This window comes from Oncorhynchus mykiss, chromosome 11 (assembly GCF_057628025.1).
Source record: "Oncorhynchus mykiss isolate SJ-2025 chromosome 11, ASM5762802v1, whole genome shotgun sequence".
Taxonomy (NCBI): domain Eukaryota; kingdom Metazoa; phylum Chordata; class Actinopteri; order Salmoniformes; family Salmonidae; genus Oncorhynchus; species Oncorhynchus mykiss.
In genome coordinates, this window is record NC_143032.1 from 45,196,413 (window position 1) to 45,218,190 (window position 21,778).

Consider the following 21,778-nt stretch of genomic DNA (forward strand, 5'->3'; position numbering starts at 1 on the left):
CCATCAGTGTAATGTGTAGAGTTTTTTGACAACCCAAAAACGTCATTATAAATCTTGGAATATGCTCTTTCTGCAAACGTATAGCAATCAAAATGTCTGGCCTGCATGGACCTCTGTAGGAATGCATTAACTAAGGCTAGCCGCACTATTGCTCATCATAGTGTCATTGTCATGTGTTTCATTCACTCTCTCATCTTTTCTCCCCATTTTCCTCTCTCTTTTCAGTGGATATGACTCTGCCGATCTTAGACACTTTGAGTCAGTTCCCTGTGTTCCCAGAGGTGCCTGACCTGGGTCAGTTCCCTGTCATCCCTTTCGTTCCTGACCGGGCCACCCCCTCCCTGGTGGACGGTGAACCTCTCCCGGGCCGTGGAGAACCTGACTTCTTCTCCTCTGCTGCCATCACCATGACTCCAACGCTGATCTTCATCAATGGCAAACACGAGGTGACCCTGGAGCAAGAGAGAAGACAGGTAGAGGAGGAAGCAGGGAGAGGAAGAGGTGACCAGTTTGAGGAGAATGTGACCGCGCTGGGGGGCAGTGAGGAGGAGGTGACCCCCACTGTGTTTGATTACTCTCTGATAGAGATACCTGATACTATACCAGATAAGCCTGATCATGAGGAGAGCCCTTTGGAGTCCACGGGGGACCCATTCTCACGTACCCCACTGCCTTTGTCGATGTCCACTCTAGATAAAAACATTTATGACTATGGGCCTGAGGTGGTTCATGTGGAGTCAACTCCTACCACAACCCCAGAGCAGGTTGAGGAAACCACACAAGGCCGTACTATGCAAACAGATGTGACTGCAACCTCTGCACCTGTCACAACAATGGTGGGAACCACTCCGTCCAAAACGGAGCAAAGAGCTGAGGGTCTATCATCTGTTTCAGAGACCACAGAGGGACCAAGTGACGTCATAACTACATCCACTGCAGCAGTGTCCACTGTTTCAATATCTGGCACAGCAGTAAGCAAAACTTCAGAACAAACCCAAAGCCAAACAGCTCATGCACCCAAGACTCCTGAGGGAAACCAACAAATCAGCACCTCTGTGTATGGCAAAGAGGTGGAGGGGTCAGGGATACAACCCCCAGATGATGACAGGGATGCTGAGGTGACTCAGCCAGAAGGGGAAGAGCCCTCTGTTTCACCCACAAAAGAAATACACGTCGCCACTGATGACAATGACACTGCAAAAAGCACCTCTGCTCTTCCGGATTTTGACATCTCCATTCAAACCCCTCTACTGTCTGTCTCTACACGCTCTTCTGGTGATGTTGAAGATGCATCAGTGCCAGCGACCATAAATGACATTGAGGGCACCACCTCAGGCCAGAAGAAAGGATCAGCACAGGCCACACACACTCCTGAGGAACCAGCTAGCATCACTCTGCCTCCCTCAATGACAAGTGGCCAGACACATTTAATAGAAACAATCAAGAGTGAGGTGATGCCATCCAAAGAGGCAGGCAGCACGGAATCACCTTCAATGATCTCTACCACAGCTGAATCTTTGGCAAGCCAGCAAGATGGAACAACGGTTAGCCTTCCTTCAGTGTCTTCCACAGTGAAATACACTACTGCAACACGTGTAATTTCTGTACCAGGGGAGGAGAGCTCAGGAGACCAAACTCTTGAAATGTCCACGACCAGCTCTCCATTATCCAGCACAGAACAGATTTTGTTAGGATCCACAAAAACATCACCAAGAACAAGTTCATCAGACACTACACAACAAGCAACAATGGAAAGAGAGGTAATAGCATTCACCAAAGGCACAACAAGCACAACTATCATTGATGAGACTGAGAAAAGCTCAGCCTCCACTTCCACAGATAAAGAGAGTCCTAAGAGTACAGTGACATCTCCAATGCCAACCAAAGAATCTCCTGCAACAACTGTCTCTCCAATATATAGTACTATTCAGATGGTTAAGACAACCATGTCATCTCTCTTAAACTTAATCACCCGATACACCACACAGGGCACAATTGTGACAAGTGCGGTACCTAAACCAGAAGACACCATAAGCAAAGAAAAACCTTCACTTACCCCAAATCTTGTGGAGGAGGAAAGTTCAGGTGATCCTGATATGTCTACTAGCATAGCTACTGAAACACATCTCTCTCCTCTTTATAGTATAGTCAAAACAGAAGAGGATGTGACCACAACCTCAACAGCAACCAGCGAGGCTACAGAGAAACCATCAGCAACTCCTGTTATTGATGACACAGAGACTAGCACAACCGTCACTTCTAAAGATGAAGAGAGTTCTGGAGAAAAGACAACTCAGATGTCCACTAAGGAGTCTCCTGTGACAACAGCATTTCCTTTGTTTAGCACGGGCAGAAAGGAGGATGATAGATCAACGGTATTATCAAGCATTGAACCCAGTGAAATGTTTGATGTATCATCAGCAGTCGCACCTTCTGTAACTATCAGCACAGCTTTTTCCAGTGGTTCTGCAATGGATACTGTGGTAACAGATGTAAGCTCCGCCTTATCCTCTACAGACAAAGTGACAGGTGACCAGGCAAGTGAGGTTTTCACCGAAGACACTGCAACTGACACAGTGTCGTCTCTGTATGGCCCTGATAAACCAGTAATTACTACAACAGTGTCACATAAAACTGCAGAGATTGTAATTACAGAGCAGACCGAGAAACTGTCAGGCTCAGAAAAACCGTCATCTTTTCCTGTTACAGAGAAAAGCTCAGTCCTTGATTCCACAGATGAAGAGAGCTCAGGTGATCAGACTCCTGATATGTTCCCCACCGAGTCTACAGCCACAAGTGGCGCTACATTGTTCAGCTCAATCAAAAAGGAGATTGAGATGACGACCACTAAGCAACCTGTAGATATAACAGTCGGCGATGCTGCAAATGAAGAGACATCAGTCACAGAAAAGCCCCCCACTGTCCACATAAGTGATGAAACAGAGACAAGCTCGGGAGACCAGATGCCTGATATGTCTACCAAACACACTCCAACCAGCACAGTCTCCTATCTGTTTAGCCCTGAGAAACCAAACTATGTAATATCTACAACATCACATGAAACAGAGGAAAGTAAAGCCACAGAAACTTCTGCTACTGATATAGAGACCAGCTCAATCCCCTCTGCAACAGATGAAAAGAGCTCAGTTGACCAGCCTTCTGATATGTTTACCAAAGAGCCTGTCAATACAGCGGTTTCTTCTGTTTATAGCACAGTCAAAGCAGAGCAAATGAAAACCACTGCCATGCCAGACGTAACGATCCCAAAAGGAGAAAGTGAAGTTACAGGTCAGACTGAGAAACCACCAGACTCAGAAACACCATCAGTTCCACCTATCATTGGTGACGCAGTGATGAGCACAGTAGTCTCCTCTACAGATGAAGAGAGCTCTGGTGACCAGACAAGTGATACCACAGACTCTGTGACTACAACAACCACAGCACATTCTCTGTTTATTACTGAGGAACCAAAACATGCAGTGACTACAGCATCACATGAAACTGCAACAGCTGACACTGAGACCGCTACCGCCACAATTATTTCTGTATATAGCACAAAGAAAACAACAATGTCACAAGACACTGCAACAGTGGAGACTGTCACAGGAGTCACAGAGAGGCACACACACACAGAAAAACCTTCAGGTACCCCTGTTACTAGTTACACAGAGACAAGCTCAGTCACCTCCACTACTGGTGAGAAGAGTGCTGATGTTCAGACAATTGCATCAGTACTTACCATTACAGATGGGGAGAGCTCAGGTGATCAGGCCCCTGATATTTTTACCAAAGACACTGCAACTACCACAGTGTCCTCTCTATTCAGTACAGAGAAACTAGGACTTGTAGGGACTACAGCGTCATATGAAACTGCAACAGAATCATCCCAAGAATCATCCATGAGTCCCGTGGTTACCCTCATAGATCAGACTTGGGAACCGATGGGGACATCAGCTATAGTGATTGACACCTCAGAGGAAGTATTAACTGAGATAACAGAATCTAAACCAACCAAAGAAACGGGAAGGACATCAGGTGTTCCCATTATTGATGACACAGAGTCAAACTCAATCCTTGATATGTTTACCAAAGACACTGCAACCACCAACGTATTATCTCTGTTCAGTACAGAGAAACTAGGGCATGTCGGCATTACATTGTCACATGAAACTGCAACAGGTGAGACATCAAAGGTGACAATATCTGCAGCATATTCTTTGTATAGCACTGAGAAACCAACAACAATGTCACGAGAAACTGCAACAGCAGAGAGTGGAAAGACCACTACAACTAAAGCAACATCTCTCTACAGCACAGAGAAAACTGCAGAAAGTACAGCCGCAGATAAACCTTCAGTTACTTCTGTTTCCGATGGCACAGAAACAACTTCCTCTTTAACCACTACAGATGAAGAGAGTTCAGGTGACCAAACAAGTGAGATTTTTACTAAGACTTCTTCCGTGACACCTGCGTCTTTTTTGTACAGAACAGAAGCAACAAGTTTAGTTTCCATTACTGTCACATCATCCACGTTGCCAGATATTATTGAAGTGGTGGACTATGACACTAGTGAAGAGCTTTCACTTCTTGAATCTATACCTTCCGCTGTTCAAACAACCACAAAACCTGAGGGAGAACCTACAACCGTCAGCACCGCCCCTGTTACAAGTTCAGTCCTCACCTCCACAGAAGAAGAGAGCTCAGGTGATCAGACACCTGGAATGTTTACCAAAGACACCACAACTACCAGAGTTTATTCTCTGTTCAGCGCTGAGAAACCAGAACATGTAACGACTTCAGTATCAAATATTACAATCTCTGCAACTTCTTCTCTGTATAACACTGAGAAACCTTCAACAATATCAGAAAAAACTGCAACAGCAGAGAGTGGAAAGGTCACTACAACCACAGCAACTTCTCAGTACAGCGCAGAAAGAATTGCAGAAAGCACAGTCACAGAAAAACGTCCAGTGTATCCTGTTTCTGATGACACAGAAACAACTTCCTCTTCATCTACTACAGGGAGCTCAGGTGACCAGACTCCTAATATATCCCCCACAAAAATGGCTTCAAGCACAATCGAAACAGAGCTGGAAACAACCACAACACAGCCTGATATAGAGACAACAGTGATAGTGAAAACAGGAAGAGTAACTCCAGTTATTGATGATGCAGCCATCAGGTCTATAGATGAAGAGACATCTGAGATGTCCACCAAAGAGACTCCAGTGACAACAGCGTATCCAATGTACACTACTGTTCGGATGATCAAGACAACCATGCCCTCTCCATCAGACTCAGTCAGCAGATACACAACACAGGAAGCTATTGTGATAAGGGGTGTGACTGAGCAGAAAGTAGAAACCTCAAGCAAAGATACACTCTCAGTTACTCCTGGTATGGCAGGCACTACTATTACATCTCCAGTAATAACTTCTACAGATGAAGAGACCTCCGGTAAACAGACCCATGAAATGTTCACCGGTGTGACTTCTGCAACAAAAGCCTCTCTTCTGTTCAGCACAGTCACAAAGTCTTCGAAGTCAACATCTATTCCTATTAGTGATGATGCAGAGACAAGATTCACATCAGTTGAAGAAGAGAGTCCAGTCAGTCAGACAACTGAAATGTTCACCGGTATGGCTTCTGCAACAACTGCATCTCCTAAGTTCAGCACAGTCACAATGAGGGACGAGGTGTCTACTAAATCAACAAGCGTTGGACCCAGTGGACATGCTAATGGAATATCGACAGTGTCACCTTTTGGGTCCCCGACCACAGCAGGTACTGCCGCCACTTCTTTGGACGTTACCACCAAGACAACAGATGCAACTGTCCACCCATCAGTCACTGCAAATGTCAAAAAAACAGCATATTTTATATACACCCTCACAGAGGAGGGCTCAGCGGACACAACTGAAATCTTTACCCAGGAATCATCAATGACTCCCGTGGTTACCCTGATAGATCAGACATGGGAATCAATGGGGACATCAGCTACAGTGATCGGCACCTCGCAGGAAGCATTAACTGAGATAACAGAATCTGAACCGACTCGACAAACAGGAAAGACATCAGGTGTTTCCAACATTGGCGATACAGAGACAAGCTCAATCCTTGATACTTATTCCAAAGAAATTGCAACTACGACAGTCTCCTCTCTTTTCAGTACAGAGAAACCAAGCCAAACAGTGTCGGCGTCGTCACATGAATCTGCAACAGCTGAGACTTCAAAGACAGCTCTTACTGCAGCTTCATCTCTACATAGCACAGAGAAACCAGGACAAGTAACAGAAAATAATTTTGTTACCCATATTACTGATGACACAGAATCAAGTTCAGTCCTCATCTCTACAGATGAAGAAAGCTCAGGTGACCAGACAACTGAAATGTTTACCAATACATCTTCCTTAGCACCTACATCTTCTTTGTACAGCACAGAAGCAACACATTTAGCTCCCATTACTGTCACATCATCCACTTCACCAGAAATTGATGAAGAGGTGGACTATGACATAAGTGTAGAGCCTCCACTCGTTGAAACTATACCATTTACCATTCAAACAACCACAAAACCTGAGGGAGAACCTACAATCGTCAGCACTGCCCCTGACACAAGTGCAGTCCTCATTTCCAAAGACGAAGAAAGCTCAGGTGACCAGAACCCTGCTATTTTTACCAAAGACACTGCAACCACCACAGAGTCCTCTCTATTCAGCACTGAGAAACCAGTACAATTAGTAACTACAGCATTCCATGAAATTGTAACCCCTGAGACTTCAAAGAATACAATCATCACATCTTCCTCTCTGTTTAGCACTGAGAAACATACCACAGTGTCACAGGGAAGGGCATCAGCAGAGAGTGAAAAGACATCTGCGACTTCCGTCTTCAGCACTGAGAAATCAGGACATGTAATGGCTTCAGCGTCACAGGGAACTGCAACAGCAGAATGTAAAGGGATTGCTATTGCTACTACAGATCCGTCTCTACGTAGCACAGGTACCATTGCTCATGTTGATAGTACCATCCCAGAGGAGCTCTCAGGAGTTCAGACTCCTGATATGTTTACTACACAGTCAGATGCAGCACCTCTTCTCCCAGTGTACAGTACAGTTGGAACAGAACAGCCAGAAGAACCAACAGGCTCAGAAATGTCCTCAGCTGTTTTCATCATTGATGAAACAGAGACTATAGCCGTCCTCACTTCAGAAGAGGATATAAGCTCAAGTGGTGCCACAACTGAGATGTTCACCAAGGAATCTGTTGCAACTACGGCATTCCCATCAGAGTCAGTTAGTGCGTACACTACATCAAGAACAACAGTGACCTCAACAGAAGAAGACAGTTCTGGTGACCAGACCCCTGATATGTTTAGCAAGGTGCAAGCTACGATAATTGAGTTTGTCAGTAGTTATACCACTCCTCATTCATCAACTGGACAGGTGACAGAACAAACCGGGGCCTCAACACAGGTTACTCACAGCACCTCTACACTCATAGACATGGGTGAGAGATCTGGAATCTCAACTACAGAGGATGACCAAGAGACAACTCAGCCAGAGGGTTCAGGTGAAGAGGTCCCAGTGGAGACCTCCACTAATCCACAGGACCAGTTCACTGTAGCCACAGATGAGACAGAAATCAACGAGACAGTGAGTACATCTGATGCTCCACGTGTTGCATCCTCAACACGGATCAGCCAAGCATCTATGTCATCCCAATATCCTGTCTCCACTAGCACAGATGAAACAACACAATCAGCGACTGCTTCATTGCCTGAGCAGGGAAGTGGAGACTTCACAGAACCCTCTACTTCAGAAAGTGAGGGCAAAGAGGATGAGAGTTCAGGTGATGACACATATGCTTTTACAACAACCCCACTGCATACTACATCATCTTCAACAGACTCAATGGTTACAGCAAGCACAGAGGTAACTGATGGAACCAAGGTGGTTGAAAAGACAGAAGAACTAACAGGCACCGAGGGACATTCAGTTGGCTCTGACTCACATGTGGCGGCCTCAGTGGTCACATTCACAGATGAAGAGAGCTCTGGCTACCTGACACCTGATATGTTTAGCAAGGAGTTTGCTACAGCAACATCACTAGGGTCAGATGCTGTGATGACCAAATCTTCCTCCCCAATAATCAGCAGTGACCCCTTCCAAAGCACAACTGTAGGAACAGTCATCACACCCACAGAAGAAATATATGAAACACCCTTGTACACTCCCGCTGCAGACATTGAAACTCTGGAGCTTTCTGTGGACCAAACAACTAGACTAGCAAGCACATCAAAACCCTTTCTCACTTCCTTCACTTATGTAGACATGGAGGTCTCTGAAATCTCACCAATAGATGGTGTCCAGGAGAAAATCCAAGCAGAAGAGTCAGGGGAGGAGGCACAAGTGCGGACCACCACTGAACCACAGGACCATTTCACTGTTGCAACCAATGAGACTGAAATCAGAGAGACTGAAAGCACGTCTGAAACACCTCGTGTTGAATCTTCAACAGAGTTCACGCAGTCCCAGAAATCCACATTAATCCAATCTCCTTCCATGTCAAGCACAGATAATACAACAGAGGCTTCCCCAGCCTCTTTCACAGAGCAGAGTAGTGGGGACTTGACAATAGACTCTACAGCTGAGGCTGAAGGGACAGAGGACAAGAGTTCAGGTGAAGACATCTCTGACGTGTCTACTCGGCAACCTGCAAGCACAACTTCTCCTCCTCTGTCTAGTACAGCAACAACAAAGCAGGATTTTAACACATTTTCTTTCAGCACTGAAACAATCCAAGAAACAGATGTTGAGCTTGATGTAAATAAATCATCTGGCACAACTGCAAAGGTTACTTCTAGCAAAGCTCAGGACCTGGAAAGTGATGTGACAGATAAACCATCAGTTGCTTCCATTTCACTCACAGACAAAGCCAGCTCTGGTGACCAGACTCCGGATATGTTTACCAAAGAGTCTGTCACTGCAAAATTGTATTCTGTATACAGTACATACAAAACAGAACATGTCACTGAGCAACCAGGAAAAGTATTGACAATTAAGTCACATAAATTTGCAATATATGATACTGCAAGGACTGCTACAACTTCTGTTTCTTCTCTATACAGCACAGATAAATCATCAATTGCTTCCATTTCAGATATAACCTCCACAGATGAAGAACGCTCTGGTGACCAGACCCCTGATATGTTTACCAAAGACTCTGTAAATACAGTTTCTTCTCTGGATAGCACTAAGAAACATACCACCACGTCACAGGAAACTGCAACAGAAGAGAGTGAAAAGACTTCTACAACTACAGTAACTTCAATGTTCAGCACTGACAAGCCAACACAAATACTGACCACAGCTGAGACTGCAGGATCTGCTCCAACTTCACCTTCTTCTCTGTGTAGCACTGAAAAAACATCAGTTGATTCCATTTCAGATTTAACCTCCAAGGATGAAGAGCGCTTCGGTGACCTTACCATTGATATGTTTATGCAAGAGTCTGTCACTGCAACTGTTACTTCATTGGACAGCACTGACAAAGCAGAACAAGTGACAACCACAGCACCGCCATTTGTAATGACCACAGGAGAGAGCGAAGTTACAGAGAAAACGTCAGGCTCAGAACAACTTGTTACTACCACCACTTTCACACCATCCACTTTGCCATATATTGACGAAGTGGTGGACTATTTACCTTCACCTGTTCAAACTACCACAAAACCTGAGGGAGAAGCTACCATATTCAGAGTTCTCCCTAACACAGAGACAAGCTTAGTAGTCTCCTCTACAGATGAAGAAAGCTCAGGTGACCAGACCCGTGATATGTTTACCAAAGAGTCTGTCACTGCAACATTGTCCTCTCTTGTCAGTACTGTCAAGACAGAACAAGTCATGACCACACCAATGTCAACAATAATGCAATCTTCTCAGACTTCCATATCACCTCACTCTGACTACGCCACTCCCAAGACAACGGGTGTCGATGACATATCAAAACGGATGGCGTTCACAACCAAACAACAACCGTCAACTGAGAGAGACACATTCAGCGAGGCAACAGGTCAAACAGAATCCATTGTGTCAAGCACACCAGGCCCAGATGAGGAAGGTCATATCAGCCCTGACACAGAAACCACCATCTTTCCTGAGTCTACACAGCCCCCTGTTACTGTTACTGGGAGTGATCGTACAACTATGAGTGACCATACAACACACCAATTCCCTACAACCAAAATAGACCATATTACAATGAGAGTCCATACAATGAGTGATCATTTAACCACTGGAGACCACACTGTAGCAAGGGACCACACCACTGTCAGAGACCATACAACAGTGCCTTTTGGTTCACAGTCACCCATATCCACTGCCATCCCCTCTATTATCTATCAGGGTGTCACTGACCAGCAGGTTATGATCATCACCTCAACCAGCAGCCAAACCAAAACTAACCAGACCCCCACCATGGTGCTGCGTGGTACAAAACCAGCAACAAGCCCAGTTATCATATTTACAGAAGAGGCCATAGATGAGGACGAACTGTTCTCCACTGTTGTGGACAGCATGACCACAACCCCTGAGATTATCACTAAAGATGACACAATAATTGATGCTGATACTGTGACAATGGTGGACCCCTCCTCACAATTCCACCCCACCATATTTGCAGAGGAAGCAGGGGGAGTCACAGCCCTTACCATGACACCACACTCCTCAAATGCAATGACAGAGGAACCTGAAGGGTCTGGGCCCGATTACTACTTGTCTTCCACAATTGACCCACCGAGTCTGGCTACAACACATATCCCGTCAGTCACCTCCGTAAATATATCTGAAGAGGCAAGTGCTGAGACGACAAGCAGCTCTACAAAAGTTGAAGATTCAGAGACTGTAATAACGACCACCACATCATCTATAGAGTATGTTGAGGCATCTAGTTCAGAGGTCATGTCCACTGTAGCTCAAACCACTCAAGCCACAACTGTTTTCACAGAGTCCAGCTCTCAGACGGCCTTCACCACATCATATATATTTGTTAATGAGTTTTCCAGAGATGGTGTCACTGAAGAGCAGTCCAATACAGAGACTACTCCTTCTGCCCCTGTATCATCCCATCCAACAACTCAGCCCATAGATGCAAGCACACAGACCACAGTTAGCAGTGAGGATGATGAATTCCTGACAGATGAGATGGAATTATCCACCACCCCTTCTCCTACTACTACTGAATCTGCAGGGGAAGGCCCATCTGATGAGGATTCTGAAGTGGAGAACACAACAACTTTATCTAGTTCCATGCAAGCCACTGCTTCCACTGCTACACAACAGACGTCAGTGTCCACTGAGGAAGACAGAGAGACTGTGAAATCAACCAGTCCACTGCCTGTTGATGAGTTTTCAGGAGATGACGATTCTGAAGGCTCTGGAACCTCCGCCTCTGTAGTGGAGACCTCCCAAACCACAACTCCCACCCCAGACATGAGCTCAACAGCTACTGAGAAGGGTGAAGTGACAGAGGTTACAACTCCAGCACCTTCATTCTCAGAGGAGGGCATCTCTGGGGAGGAAATTACAACTTGGACACCCAAACCCTCTGAAACCACATCCTCTCTGTATAGCACAGATACATCATCAGTTGCTTCCACTTCCAATTTAACCCCCGCAGATGAAGAGAGCTCAGGTGAGCTGACCCCTGATATGTTTGCCAAAGAGTCTGCAACTACCACAGTTTCTCCATTTGACAGTACTGTCAAAATGGAGCAGGTAACAGCCACAACAATGTCACATGAAAAATCAATAGCAGAGAGTGAAAAGACTACATCTACCACAGTGTCGTCTCTGTTTAACACTGAGAACACAGAGAAAGCTTACTCCCAGCTGAGTTTGTCTGTCCATTCCACTGTTGAGCCATCTGTAATGCCCGATGTGGTGGTCCAGTTTGTCACAACCTTTGTCCCCGAGGTGGACATGACAATGCCTGGGAAATCTTTCCATCAGACCAGGTCTGAGATTGAATTTACCCAACATCCTCTCACTGACGTCTCATCTGAAAAAACTGCAGAGGCCACCACGAGTCCCATGTTGCTTGAGGTAGATTCAAGGGACTCCATTGACACTGTAACCACACCTGCACAGGGCTCAGAATCACCTTTTGTTGCCACGGCTTCTACAGCAATACCATTTAAATCAGAAGTTGAATCTTCAAGCCAGGGACTTACAACAGAGAGAGTTTCTACTGATACAGAGGTCAGCTCAGAACAGGACAGTGAGGTCAACAGGACTTGCACTCCCACCAGTATCTCTATAAAGGAGGAAGCGACCGGGTATATTGTTACTTCTCTAGTCACGGATATTACCACTGCAGTGTACAGTACACCTGCTTCCGCTGTGGTCACATCTGCTTTGCCAGACATTGAGGAAGAGGCGGGCCATGAAAATATTCCAGATCTGTCACAGGTTGAATCTGAACCTGCTCTTCAAACAACCACAAAACCAGAGGGAGAACCTACAGCTGTCAGCACTGCCTCTGACACAAGTTCAGTCCTCACTTCCATCGATGAAGAGATCTCAGGTGATCAGAAACCTGCTATGTTTACCAAAAAGTATGCAACTACAACAACTACAGTTCTTTCTCTGTTTAGCTCAGAGAAACTCACAACATTATTACAGGAATCGGTAACAACAGAGACTGAAGGCACAGACCAAACCGAGGGACCAGCAATTACTCCTGTTATTGATGAGGCAGAGACGAGCCCAGTCCTACATGTAATGACAACAGCAAAATCACCAGATGCGAGTGCTGCTATTGATCAGACCACAAAAGCATCAGACTCTGAGGAGTCTTTTACTCCAGGTGTTGATGACACAGAAACAGGTTCAGTAGAAGGGGCAACTCCAATGACCACCCAGGAGTCTCTTGAAACAGAAGCTCATGTGCACAGTAGCACAGCCAAGCCATTGCAGACATCCACATCACCAGTCTCTGAATATGCGAGTGCCCTCACCTCTGCTAAAATAACTGGTGAGAGTGAAGAAACAGAACAGACAGAATCAACCAGCACAGAACAGCCATCAGACATTCCCAGTTCAATGAGAAGCACTGTGATCTCAGTCCTACCTGATACAGATGAGGAGAGTTCAGGTGACCAGACTCCTGATATGTTTACCAAAGAGTCTGTCACAACTTTAGCTTCATTGCTGTATAGCACTGGGAAACCTACTATATCTTCACATGCAACTGTAACAGCAGAGACTGAAGTCACAGAAGAAACAGAGAGGCCATCAGGCTCAAAACAGCCGTCATCTACTCCTGTTATTGATGAGACGGAGACAAGCCCAGTCCTCTCCTCTACAGACAAAAGTAGTTCAGGTGATCAAACCCCTGATATGTCTACCACAGAGTCTGCCACTGAACAAGTGACAACCACAGCAATGCCACACGTAATGACCACCAGAGCAGATAGTGAAAAGGTGGCAACTACAAAAGTGTCTTCTCTGTACAGCACAGAGAAACCCGACTCAATGAGTGACCTCGCCTCTGCTGAAATAACTGCTGAAAGTGAAGAAACAAAACAGACGGAATCAACAAGCATAGAACAGCCACCGGGTGTTTCCAGTTCAATGGAAAACACTGTGAGCTCAGTCCTATCTGATACAGATGAGGAGAGCTCAGGTGACCAGACTCCTCATATGTTTACCAAAGACTCACCAACTACTACAGTTTCTTCTCTGTATAGCACTGAGAAAGCTACAACATCTTCACAGGAATCTGTAACAGCAGAGAGTGAAGTCACTGAGCAAACAGAGAGACCAGCAGGCTCTGACAAACCGTCAGTTATTGATGATACTGAAAGCAACTCTGTCTTACCTTCTACAGATGACAAGAGCTCAGGGGACCAGACAAGTGAGAGTTTCACCACAGATGGTTTTGCACCAGAAGCTCCTCTCCTGGCTAGTACAGCACCTCCAATTGTCTCTGTCCATTCCACTAAGGTGACAACGGAGGCCAATGTGATGATCGAGTTTGTCGCAACATTTTCCCCCAAACCAGACCTGACAACACCTGAGGCTTTGCTCCAAGAGGGCCTGTCTGAGATTGCATTTACCCATCGTTCCCAACCGGACATATTTTCTGAGGAAACGGCAATGCCGACAACCAGACCCATGCTGCCTGAGGAAGATTCAAGCCAGTCTGTTGACACTTTAACAACACCCACTCAGAGCTCTGAATCAGATTGTGTCTCCACTGCCTCTCCAGTGAAGACTGATGCTGTACCATCTACATCAGAGGAACAGGTTGAAGCTTCAAGCCAGGTACCTACAACAGAGGATGCTTCTCCTAGTGCAGAGGGCAGCTCCAAACAAGAGGCCGAGGTCAAAGAAACAGACATTTCTGCCATTGGCTCTCCTCTAACCGAGAAAGTGTTAGAAACTAAAGTGTATAGAACACCAACGACAGACGTTGATGAAGAAGTGGACTATGAGAGTATTACAGAGCCCTTACAGGTTGAGTCGAAACCTTCCCTCATTGAAACCACCACAACACCTGAGGTAGAAGCGACCACGCTCAGCAGTGTCCCAACGAAGGCTCAGAAGATTGAGCGTGCGTCATCAAGTTCAGAGAGCAGTTCATCGAGCAGCTCGGAGGAAGAGTCAAACCGATCTGTGACTCAGTCAGCATTGGCCTCCTCCAGCTCTGAAAGCAGCTCAGTAAGCGGCTTGGAGAAAAAGGTGACCATAGTTTCCCCTGTGAAGCCGGAGAGTGACACAGCAGAGGAGACCACCCCATCCCTCTCTGTTACTCAGGCAGAACTTGCAACCGCCATCACTGATTCACCCTCTCTCACGCATCCTAGGGCTGAAATTGAGTCAGCGAGTTCTGAGAGCAGTCTCGAAGGAAAGACGGCTTCTGAAGTTGTTACTCCTGCCACTAAGATGCCAATGTGGGAAATGCCAGAGTACACAACTGTATCGCCAGCTGAAACACAGAGCCAGACAGAATCCGTCTCTATGATCCAAAGCACTCCTTCATCTGTGTCTGAGGAGGAGGAAAGTGTGGACTATGATAATGTATCAGGACCTACATTAGTCGAGGGTGAACCCCCCATCAAGGTAGTGGAAACTATCACTTCAGCTGAGACTGGAATGGATTTGGGCCAGATGACTGTTGTTGAGATTGCAGGTATGTCATTTTAAAAATGGTGGTCAATGATACAATGCTATTGTGTGTAATGGAAATAATATCATCATATCATACTTTTTAACATTTGTCATTTCACATTTGTCTTCTCTAGAATGTGATATCAATTGAATGTTTGTTTTTCTCATTTTACTTCTAACCCACAGGCATCCACTCCTGCACCGAGAACATTTGTCTGAACGGGGGCTCTTGCTACAGAAGCAGACGTTTCCAATCTTGCAGCTGTGCCCCTGGCTACAGTGGGGATCGTTGTGAAACAGGTATGCCAAGAATGTTTTTTTTACTAAGCGTTGCAGAGTGTGATGATCAGTTCTCAATATGCTAATGAAATACATTTGAAAGAGGACACATTTTGGTGGCTTACTGGTGTAGCGTTGGGTGCATTAGCCATGTGCCAAAATTTAACGAATGGTAGGATCTGCATAATATTTGAATTCAGAGTTCTCCAGAAATATGTATTTGCCCCCCCCCCACCATTTTTTTTGTTTACCTATGCAGTGTAATCTACCCATATTATTCCCAAATTATTTTCAGACATTGATGAATGTCAATCCAACCCCTGTCGCAATGGAGGTACCTGCATTGACGGCCTGAATTCCTTCACCTGTGTTTGTCTCCCAAGCTATGCTGGATTGTATTGTGATGAAGGTATGTTTGTTACAATTTCCATGGGATCTGTCAGTATGATCCTCTCCGTGTTGAACATATCAGCTGAATCAAATAATATGATCAGATATTGGTTTTAGGTTGTTTCAGGCTTCCAGCTAACCTTTTTTTTATTTTTTTTATTTTATGTCCGACCTACAGTGTATCCACTCATTAGAGCACTTGTAGATACAAGGAAGAATATGACATAGTAAAATAAGCCCTTGGGAAATAGAGTGGGACGATGAGACTGAGTCATTAAAACACTGGAGTTAGAGTAGAAATGGGATGGTCACCTCCCACCTCACAGTACAGGTCCATTCAGTGCCTTCTCCATAACACCTGCTGCTTTCCACTCACAGACAGTCTCTGAGTCATAAACATCTTTATTTATGTCTTCAGGACATCCACATTTTACAGACCTTAGTGTCGTCCTCAGGCACTCATACTATTAAGATATAGGGTAGTGTTACTAAACACATTGCCAGGGGCTACAGTCTCTACAAATTCCACATGACAGGAAACACAATGGCCTAATAAAGAAATCACAGACATTTGGTTGATGCCCACCCAGTCAAGTTGTAAAGGAATTTACCAGTACAGGTGTGCTAGTCTTTATCAGCTCAACAATGATGCAATCATTCACTGGCCTTAAGCAGGGAATGTGAAAGGAATCAGTAGACCTTACTGGATTTGTTCCACAGAACCTGGGTCGGGACACTCGTTGACATTGATGGGTGTGATAACTAAGGATGATGCCATCCAGACCAACTCATAGCCTCTTATTCGAGTCTATAGCTTCGCTGCACCCCATTTTGACCCTAGTGTGTTGACCAAGGGCATCATCCACATTGGCCAGTTTGTCCCGACCGCACCTCGAATGTTGCTGCCTTCACTCCTCAGCGAGCCAGGTGTGCTAAGACCCAGCTGTTTTCTAAGGGTCTCGTGCCAGAGGAGAAACAGTAAGAGTGGACAAACAGAGAAAAGGCCACGATTAATCCATAGGGTTGTGCAGCTGTAACCACGACAAGAGAGAGAGAGTAAATAGTAAATAGAAGTAAATAGACGTGTCACAGTAGTACACACAAGCACACACACACACACACACACACACACATGATTGCATCATGACAGGGTTACAATCAAAATGGTTCATGAAATCTGATATTGAAAAAACGGTGCTTACACAGGCAGTCCAATTCTGATATTTTTTTTCTCCACAAATTGCTTCTGGACCAATCACATCAGATCTTTTTCCGAGCCGACCAAAAGACTAATAAGTATAAACAAGATCGGAATTGGGCTGCCTGTGTAAATGCAGGCAGCCCATTGTGTAATGAGGTTAGGAGATGTTATTCTTCCACTATGTCTGTTAGAAACTGAGGGGATTGATAGCTAAACAATGTGTAATGCTTCATACTTACATTCTTATTTTGGGAAATGCCTGGCTTGGTTAAAATTACAGTAATGGCTGTAGGAACCGCCAGCTGATGCTAATCTATATTAGGAATTGCCAGCTGATGCTCAACTATATTCTAGAATATTAATTGGTACCAATTCAGGGGTTTCCCAACACAATTATCCATATATGCAGAATGTGACCTGTGAACCCCTGTAACTATTCACCTAGCAGAGCTATATCAATTACATTCCAAAACCGTGGTCTTACAGTATTTCACGTTTAATTAGCTATGCTGAGAACAATAACCTTACAATTGTTTAGCGTCGACCTGAGATTTGGGGAAGACACCGTCCACACAGCTATCCAGGATGTTCGTGTGACACTCCTGCTGTTGTCGACCCTGAGTGTCTTTCTTTGTTTGACCTCCCCACTCGTTTAGTGGTGCTGGGGGTAACGGAGACAGCGGCCATATCCTGACCCTGAGAGACAGAAATACAGTGAGAGCAACAGCGCTAATTAATGTGTCCGAGATAGCAGCAGAGCCAGACGCACAGTACCCTGCTCTCTGTCTTTCTCCCAAATATCTCCTTAATCTATTTGTTATGCACTGGAGGATTAGTAACAAACAAAGATAAACATGCAGATAGGACCAGGCTCCGACAGGTGTTGGACAGATTGGACATTCTTAAATCTTAAGGCAGACTATATTTTTCAGTGAAATAATAATGAAAGGGTATTGGAATATGTGTAACCTTTGTATCTACTAATCATATTACCTCTCTCTCTCTCTCTCTCTCTCTCTCTCTCAGACACTCAGACGTGTGACTACGGCTGGCATAAGTTCCAGGGACACTGCTACAAGTACATCCCCCAGAGGAGGAACTGGGATACAGCGGAGAAGGAGTGTCGGGTACAGGGGGCACACCTCACCAGCATTCTCTCCCATGATGAGCAGCAGTTTGTCAACCGTAAGTGTGATATCACACATGCACGTACACGACGCACAAACAACACTGTTAGTTGCACACAATACACAACCAACTAGTAGTTCAAAGCATTTGCATTACCGGACAGGCAAGCAGACAGACACTCTTGCAGAGAAGAATGCTCAATAACACAGTATTAACAACCTGTAAGTTACTTCTACGGCATATCACAGACAGTATACCTCCTAAGGCACAACCCCTGCAGGGTAGCAGCCAATAGTAGGATTATCCTATATATATATATATATATATATATATATATATATATATATATATATATATATATATGGAACGGATTTCCAGAAACACCAGGGGATTGCCAGCACATGTATCCCCATGCTGCTCGCCTTAAAGTCAGCATTTGCTCATCTCATCAGTGTATATGGGCTGTGGAGCAAAAGTTAAAGAGGCATAGTGGATGACTACAGTAGTTTTCTGGCTGGTTGGCAGCGCCAGCAGAGTAGACGACAAATGTCTCGACTGAGCGAGAGAGAGAGAGAGAGAGAGAGAGAGAGAGAGAGAGAGAGAGAGAGAGAGAGAGAGAGAATGGAGGCAGGCAGTTGGAACAGGAAGAGTGGTGCATGTACTTAAAAAATGCCTTTCTCTGTTTATGGAAGGACTGAAAGACGCCTAAATGAGGCAGTGGAATCAAATCATTGACCTCCTGTGTTTCCTTGTGCCATGCACGCCAGGTCTTGGACAGGACTACCAATGGATCGGCCTGAACGATAAGATGTATGATAATGACTTCCGCTGGACCGACAGCATGCCCATGGTAAGAAGGGGTTCTCACACTTTTTTTGCCTCAATAAACAGTGTTGAATCCTGTTAAATATGTTGCTGACACCACCGTCTGGGTGGCCATCACCCGAGTGGCGCAGTGGTCTAAGGCACTGCAATTCAGCGTCACTTCAGCCACCCTGGTTCAAATCCAGGCTGTATCACATCCGGCCGTGATTGGGAGTCCCATAGGGCGGCGTACAATTGGCCCAGCGTCGCCCGGGATTGTCCGGCATAGGCCATCATTGTGAATAAGAATTTGTTCTTAACTGACTTGCCTAGTTAAAGAAAGGTTACATCGAAAAAGATTATCCTGAAGTAGTTAAAAAATAAACTCACTGTGGTCACTTTCTCATGAAGTACACTACTTTGTCCTCAACACCCTGTTGAGCGCACTGGCTTGGTGTCACGCTACACTATATGTCCAGTGACATCGGGTGCCACTCAATGACAACAATCTCTGTCATTCACAAACTTTAACAATAAAAAAAATTGCCACTAGGTGTGCTTCAGTATGTAGCGTTATGCGTCTGCTCAAGTGGAAGTGTGTTTGTTTATGGTTGTGTAAACTTACTGCAGATTCCCCTCACTAAACAGGAAAGTGGTTAATTACTACTTTCAGCTACGTTAAACAGATTAACTCTTCACTTCAAAGATAAGAGCCCACCATCACCAGGGGAGGCTGGAAGGGGGAGGGACAGAGAGTGCCTGGGGGGCAGGAGATAAGTTGTGTCCGTTTGCAGCAGGATCCCCTCTCAGCTGAGAGAGATAGGAATGAAGGTGTCAGTGATGCGGAATCGAGAGGAGCTGACAGGCACAGACAGGTACAGGCCTCCCCCTCTCCTCTCTCTCCTCAGGAAGCACAGCAGGCACCCGAGGGAAGGGCCACCAACCAGCAGCCAGACACACAGATGGGCAGCACCTGTGCACAGCAGCAGATAGAGAGAAGGGGAGGGGGGTAGGGTAGTGGGCCTGGGTGGGTGGTCAGCTTTACTGTATCTCGGCTTTATCTGGGAGCAGAGTGTATTAACATAACTGGTATTAAATAATCTCTTGCTTAAGAAGCTGGACATAAGAAGAAAAAAACACATTGAAATGAAATAAAAGATGAAATGAATAATTCTCTTTCTCTATTATTCTGACATTTCACATTCTTAAAATAAAGTGGTGATCCTAACTGACCTAAAACAGGGAATTTTTACTAGGATTAAATGTCAGGAATTGTAAAAAACTGAGTTCATGTGTATTTGGCTAAGGTGTATGTAAACGTCCGACTTCAACTGTAACACACACGGCCTTGATTCTCAATTAATTAAGGACATGTATAAATTCTACTGTGTGTGTGTGTGGGGGGGGGGGGGCGGGGGTGAAGAGCCTGTTTGATTATTTTGTGGAGGATGCAGGGGGCTGTTGTGGGGTTGCCCAAGCGGTGTTTGTTGAGTCAGTCAGCAAAGCAGGAAGCTGATGTGTTTGCTAACCGTAATAACAGGGTCCCTGCATGGGGCCTTAGGGAAGGAATGGGGAGAGGGGGGGGGGGGGGGGGGGGGGGGTCACAGCTTTGAACAGACTATTTGAACAAAAAGCCTTGCTGAGAGACGGTAGCTCTGATCAATGCAGCAGTGCATTCCAAGCAGCTATATATATATATATAATATATACTCTACATGTACAGTTGAAGTTGGAAGTTTACATACACCTTAGCCAAATACATTTAAACTCAGTTTTTCACAATTCCTGACATTTAATCCTAGTAAAAATTCCCTGTCTTAGGTCAGTTAGGATCATCACTTTATTTTAAGAATGTGAAATGTCAGAATAATAGTAGAGAGAATGATTTGTTCCAGCTTTTATTTCATTCATCACAATTAGTATTTGGTAGCATTGCCTTTAAATTGTTTATCTTGGGTAAAACGTTTTGGGTAGCCTTCCACAAGCTTCCCACAATAAGTTGGGTGAATTGTGGCCCATTCCTCCTGACAGAGCTGGTGTAACTGAGTCAGGTTTGTCTGCCTCCTTGCTCGCACACACTTTTTCAGTTCTGCCCACAAATGTTCTATAGGATTGAGGTCAGGGTTTGTGATGGCCACTCCAATACCTTGACTTTGTTGTCCTTAAGCCATTTTACCACAACTTTGGAATAATGCTTGGGGTCATTGTCCAATTTCCCCCAGCATCATCTAAAGGTCTTTTGCTGTTGTTCTGGGATTGATTTGCACTTTTCGCACCACAGTATGTTCATCTCTAGGAGACAGAATGCGTCTCCTTTCTGAGCGGTATGAGTGGTGGACCCATGGTGTTTATACTTGCATACTATTGTTTGTGCAGATGAACGTGGTACCTTCAGGGGTTTGGAATTTTCTCCCAAGGATTTTTTTCTTAGGTCTTGGCTGATTTCTTTTGACTTTCCCATGATGTCAAGCAAAGAGGCACTGAGTTTGAAGGTAGGCCTTGAAATTCATCCACAGGTACACCTCCAATTGACTCAAATTATGTCAATAAGCCTATCAGAAGCTTCTAAAGCCATGAAAAACATTTTCTGGAATTTTCCAAGCTTTTTAAAGGCACATTCAACTTAGTGTATGTTAACTTCTGACCCACTGGAATTGTAATACAGTGAATTATAAATAAATTGATAAAGTGAAATAATCTGTCTCTAAACAATTGTTGGAAAAATTACTTGTGTCATGTACAAAGTCGATGTCCTAACCAACTTGCCAAAACTATAGTTTGTTAACAAGAAATGTGTGGTGTG

At 45.0% G+C, this 21,778-nt stretch overlaps 1 protein-coding gene across 1 annotated transcript in view; it reads left to right on the top strand.

The window, feature by feature from the left end:
* Positions 1–21,778, top strand: part of LOC110535025 (uncharacterized) — a 64,427-nt gene that overhangs the window by 35,199 nt on the left and 7,450 nt on the right. The window contains exons 8-12 of the mRNA XM_090189127.1: positions 226–15,195; positions 15,360–15,473; positions 15,748–15,861; positions 18,070–18,228; positions 18,939–19,021. Of these exons, the coding sequence (XP_090045253.1) occupies positions 226–15,195; positions 15,360–15,473; positions 15,748–15,861; positions 18,070–18,228; positions 18,939–19,021 (15,440 nt within the window). The remainder of the gene's footprint in view (positions 1–225; positions 15,196–15,359; positions 15,474–15,747; positions 15,862–18,069; positions 18,229–18,938; positions 19,022–21,778) is intronic.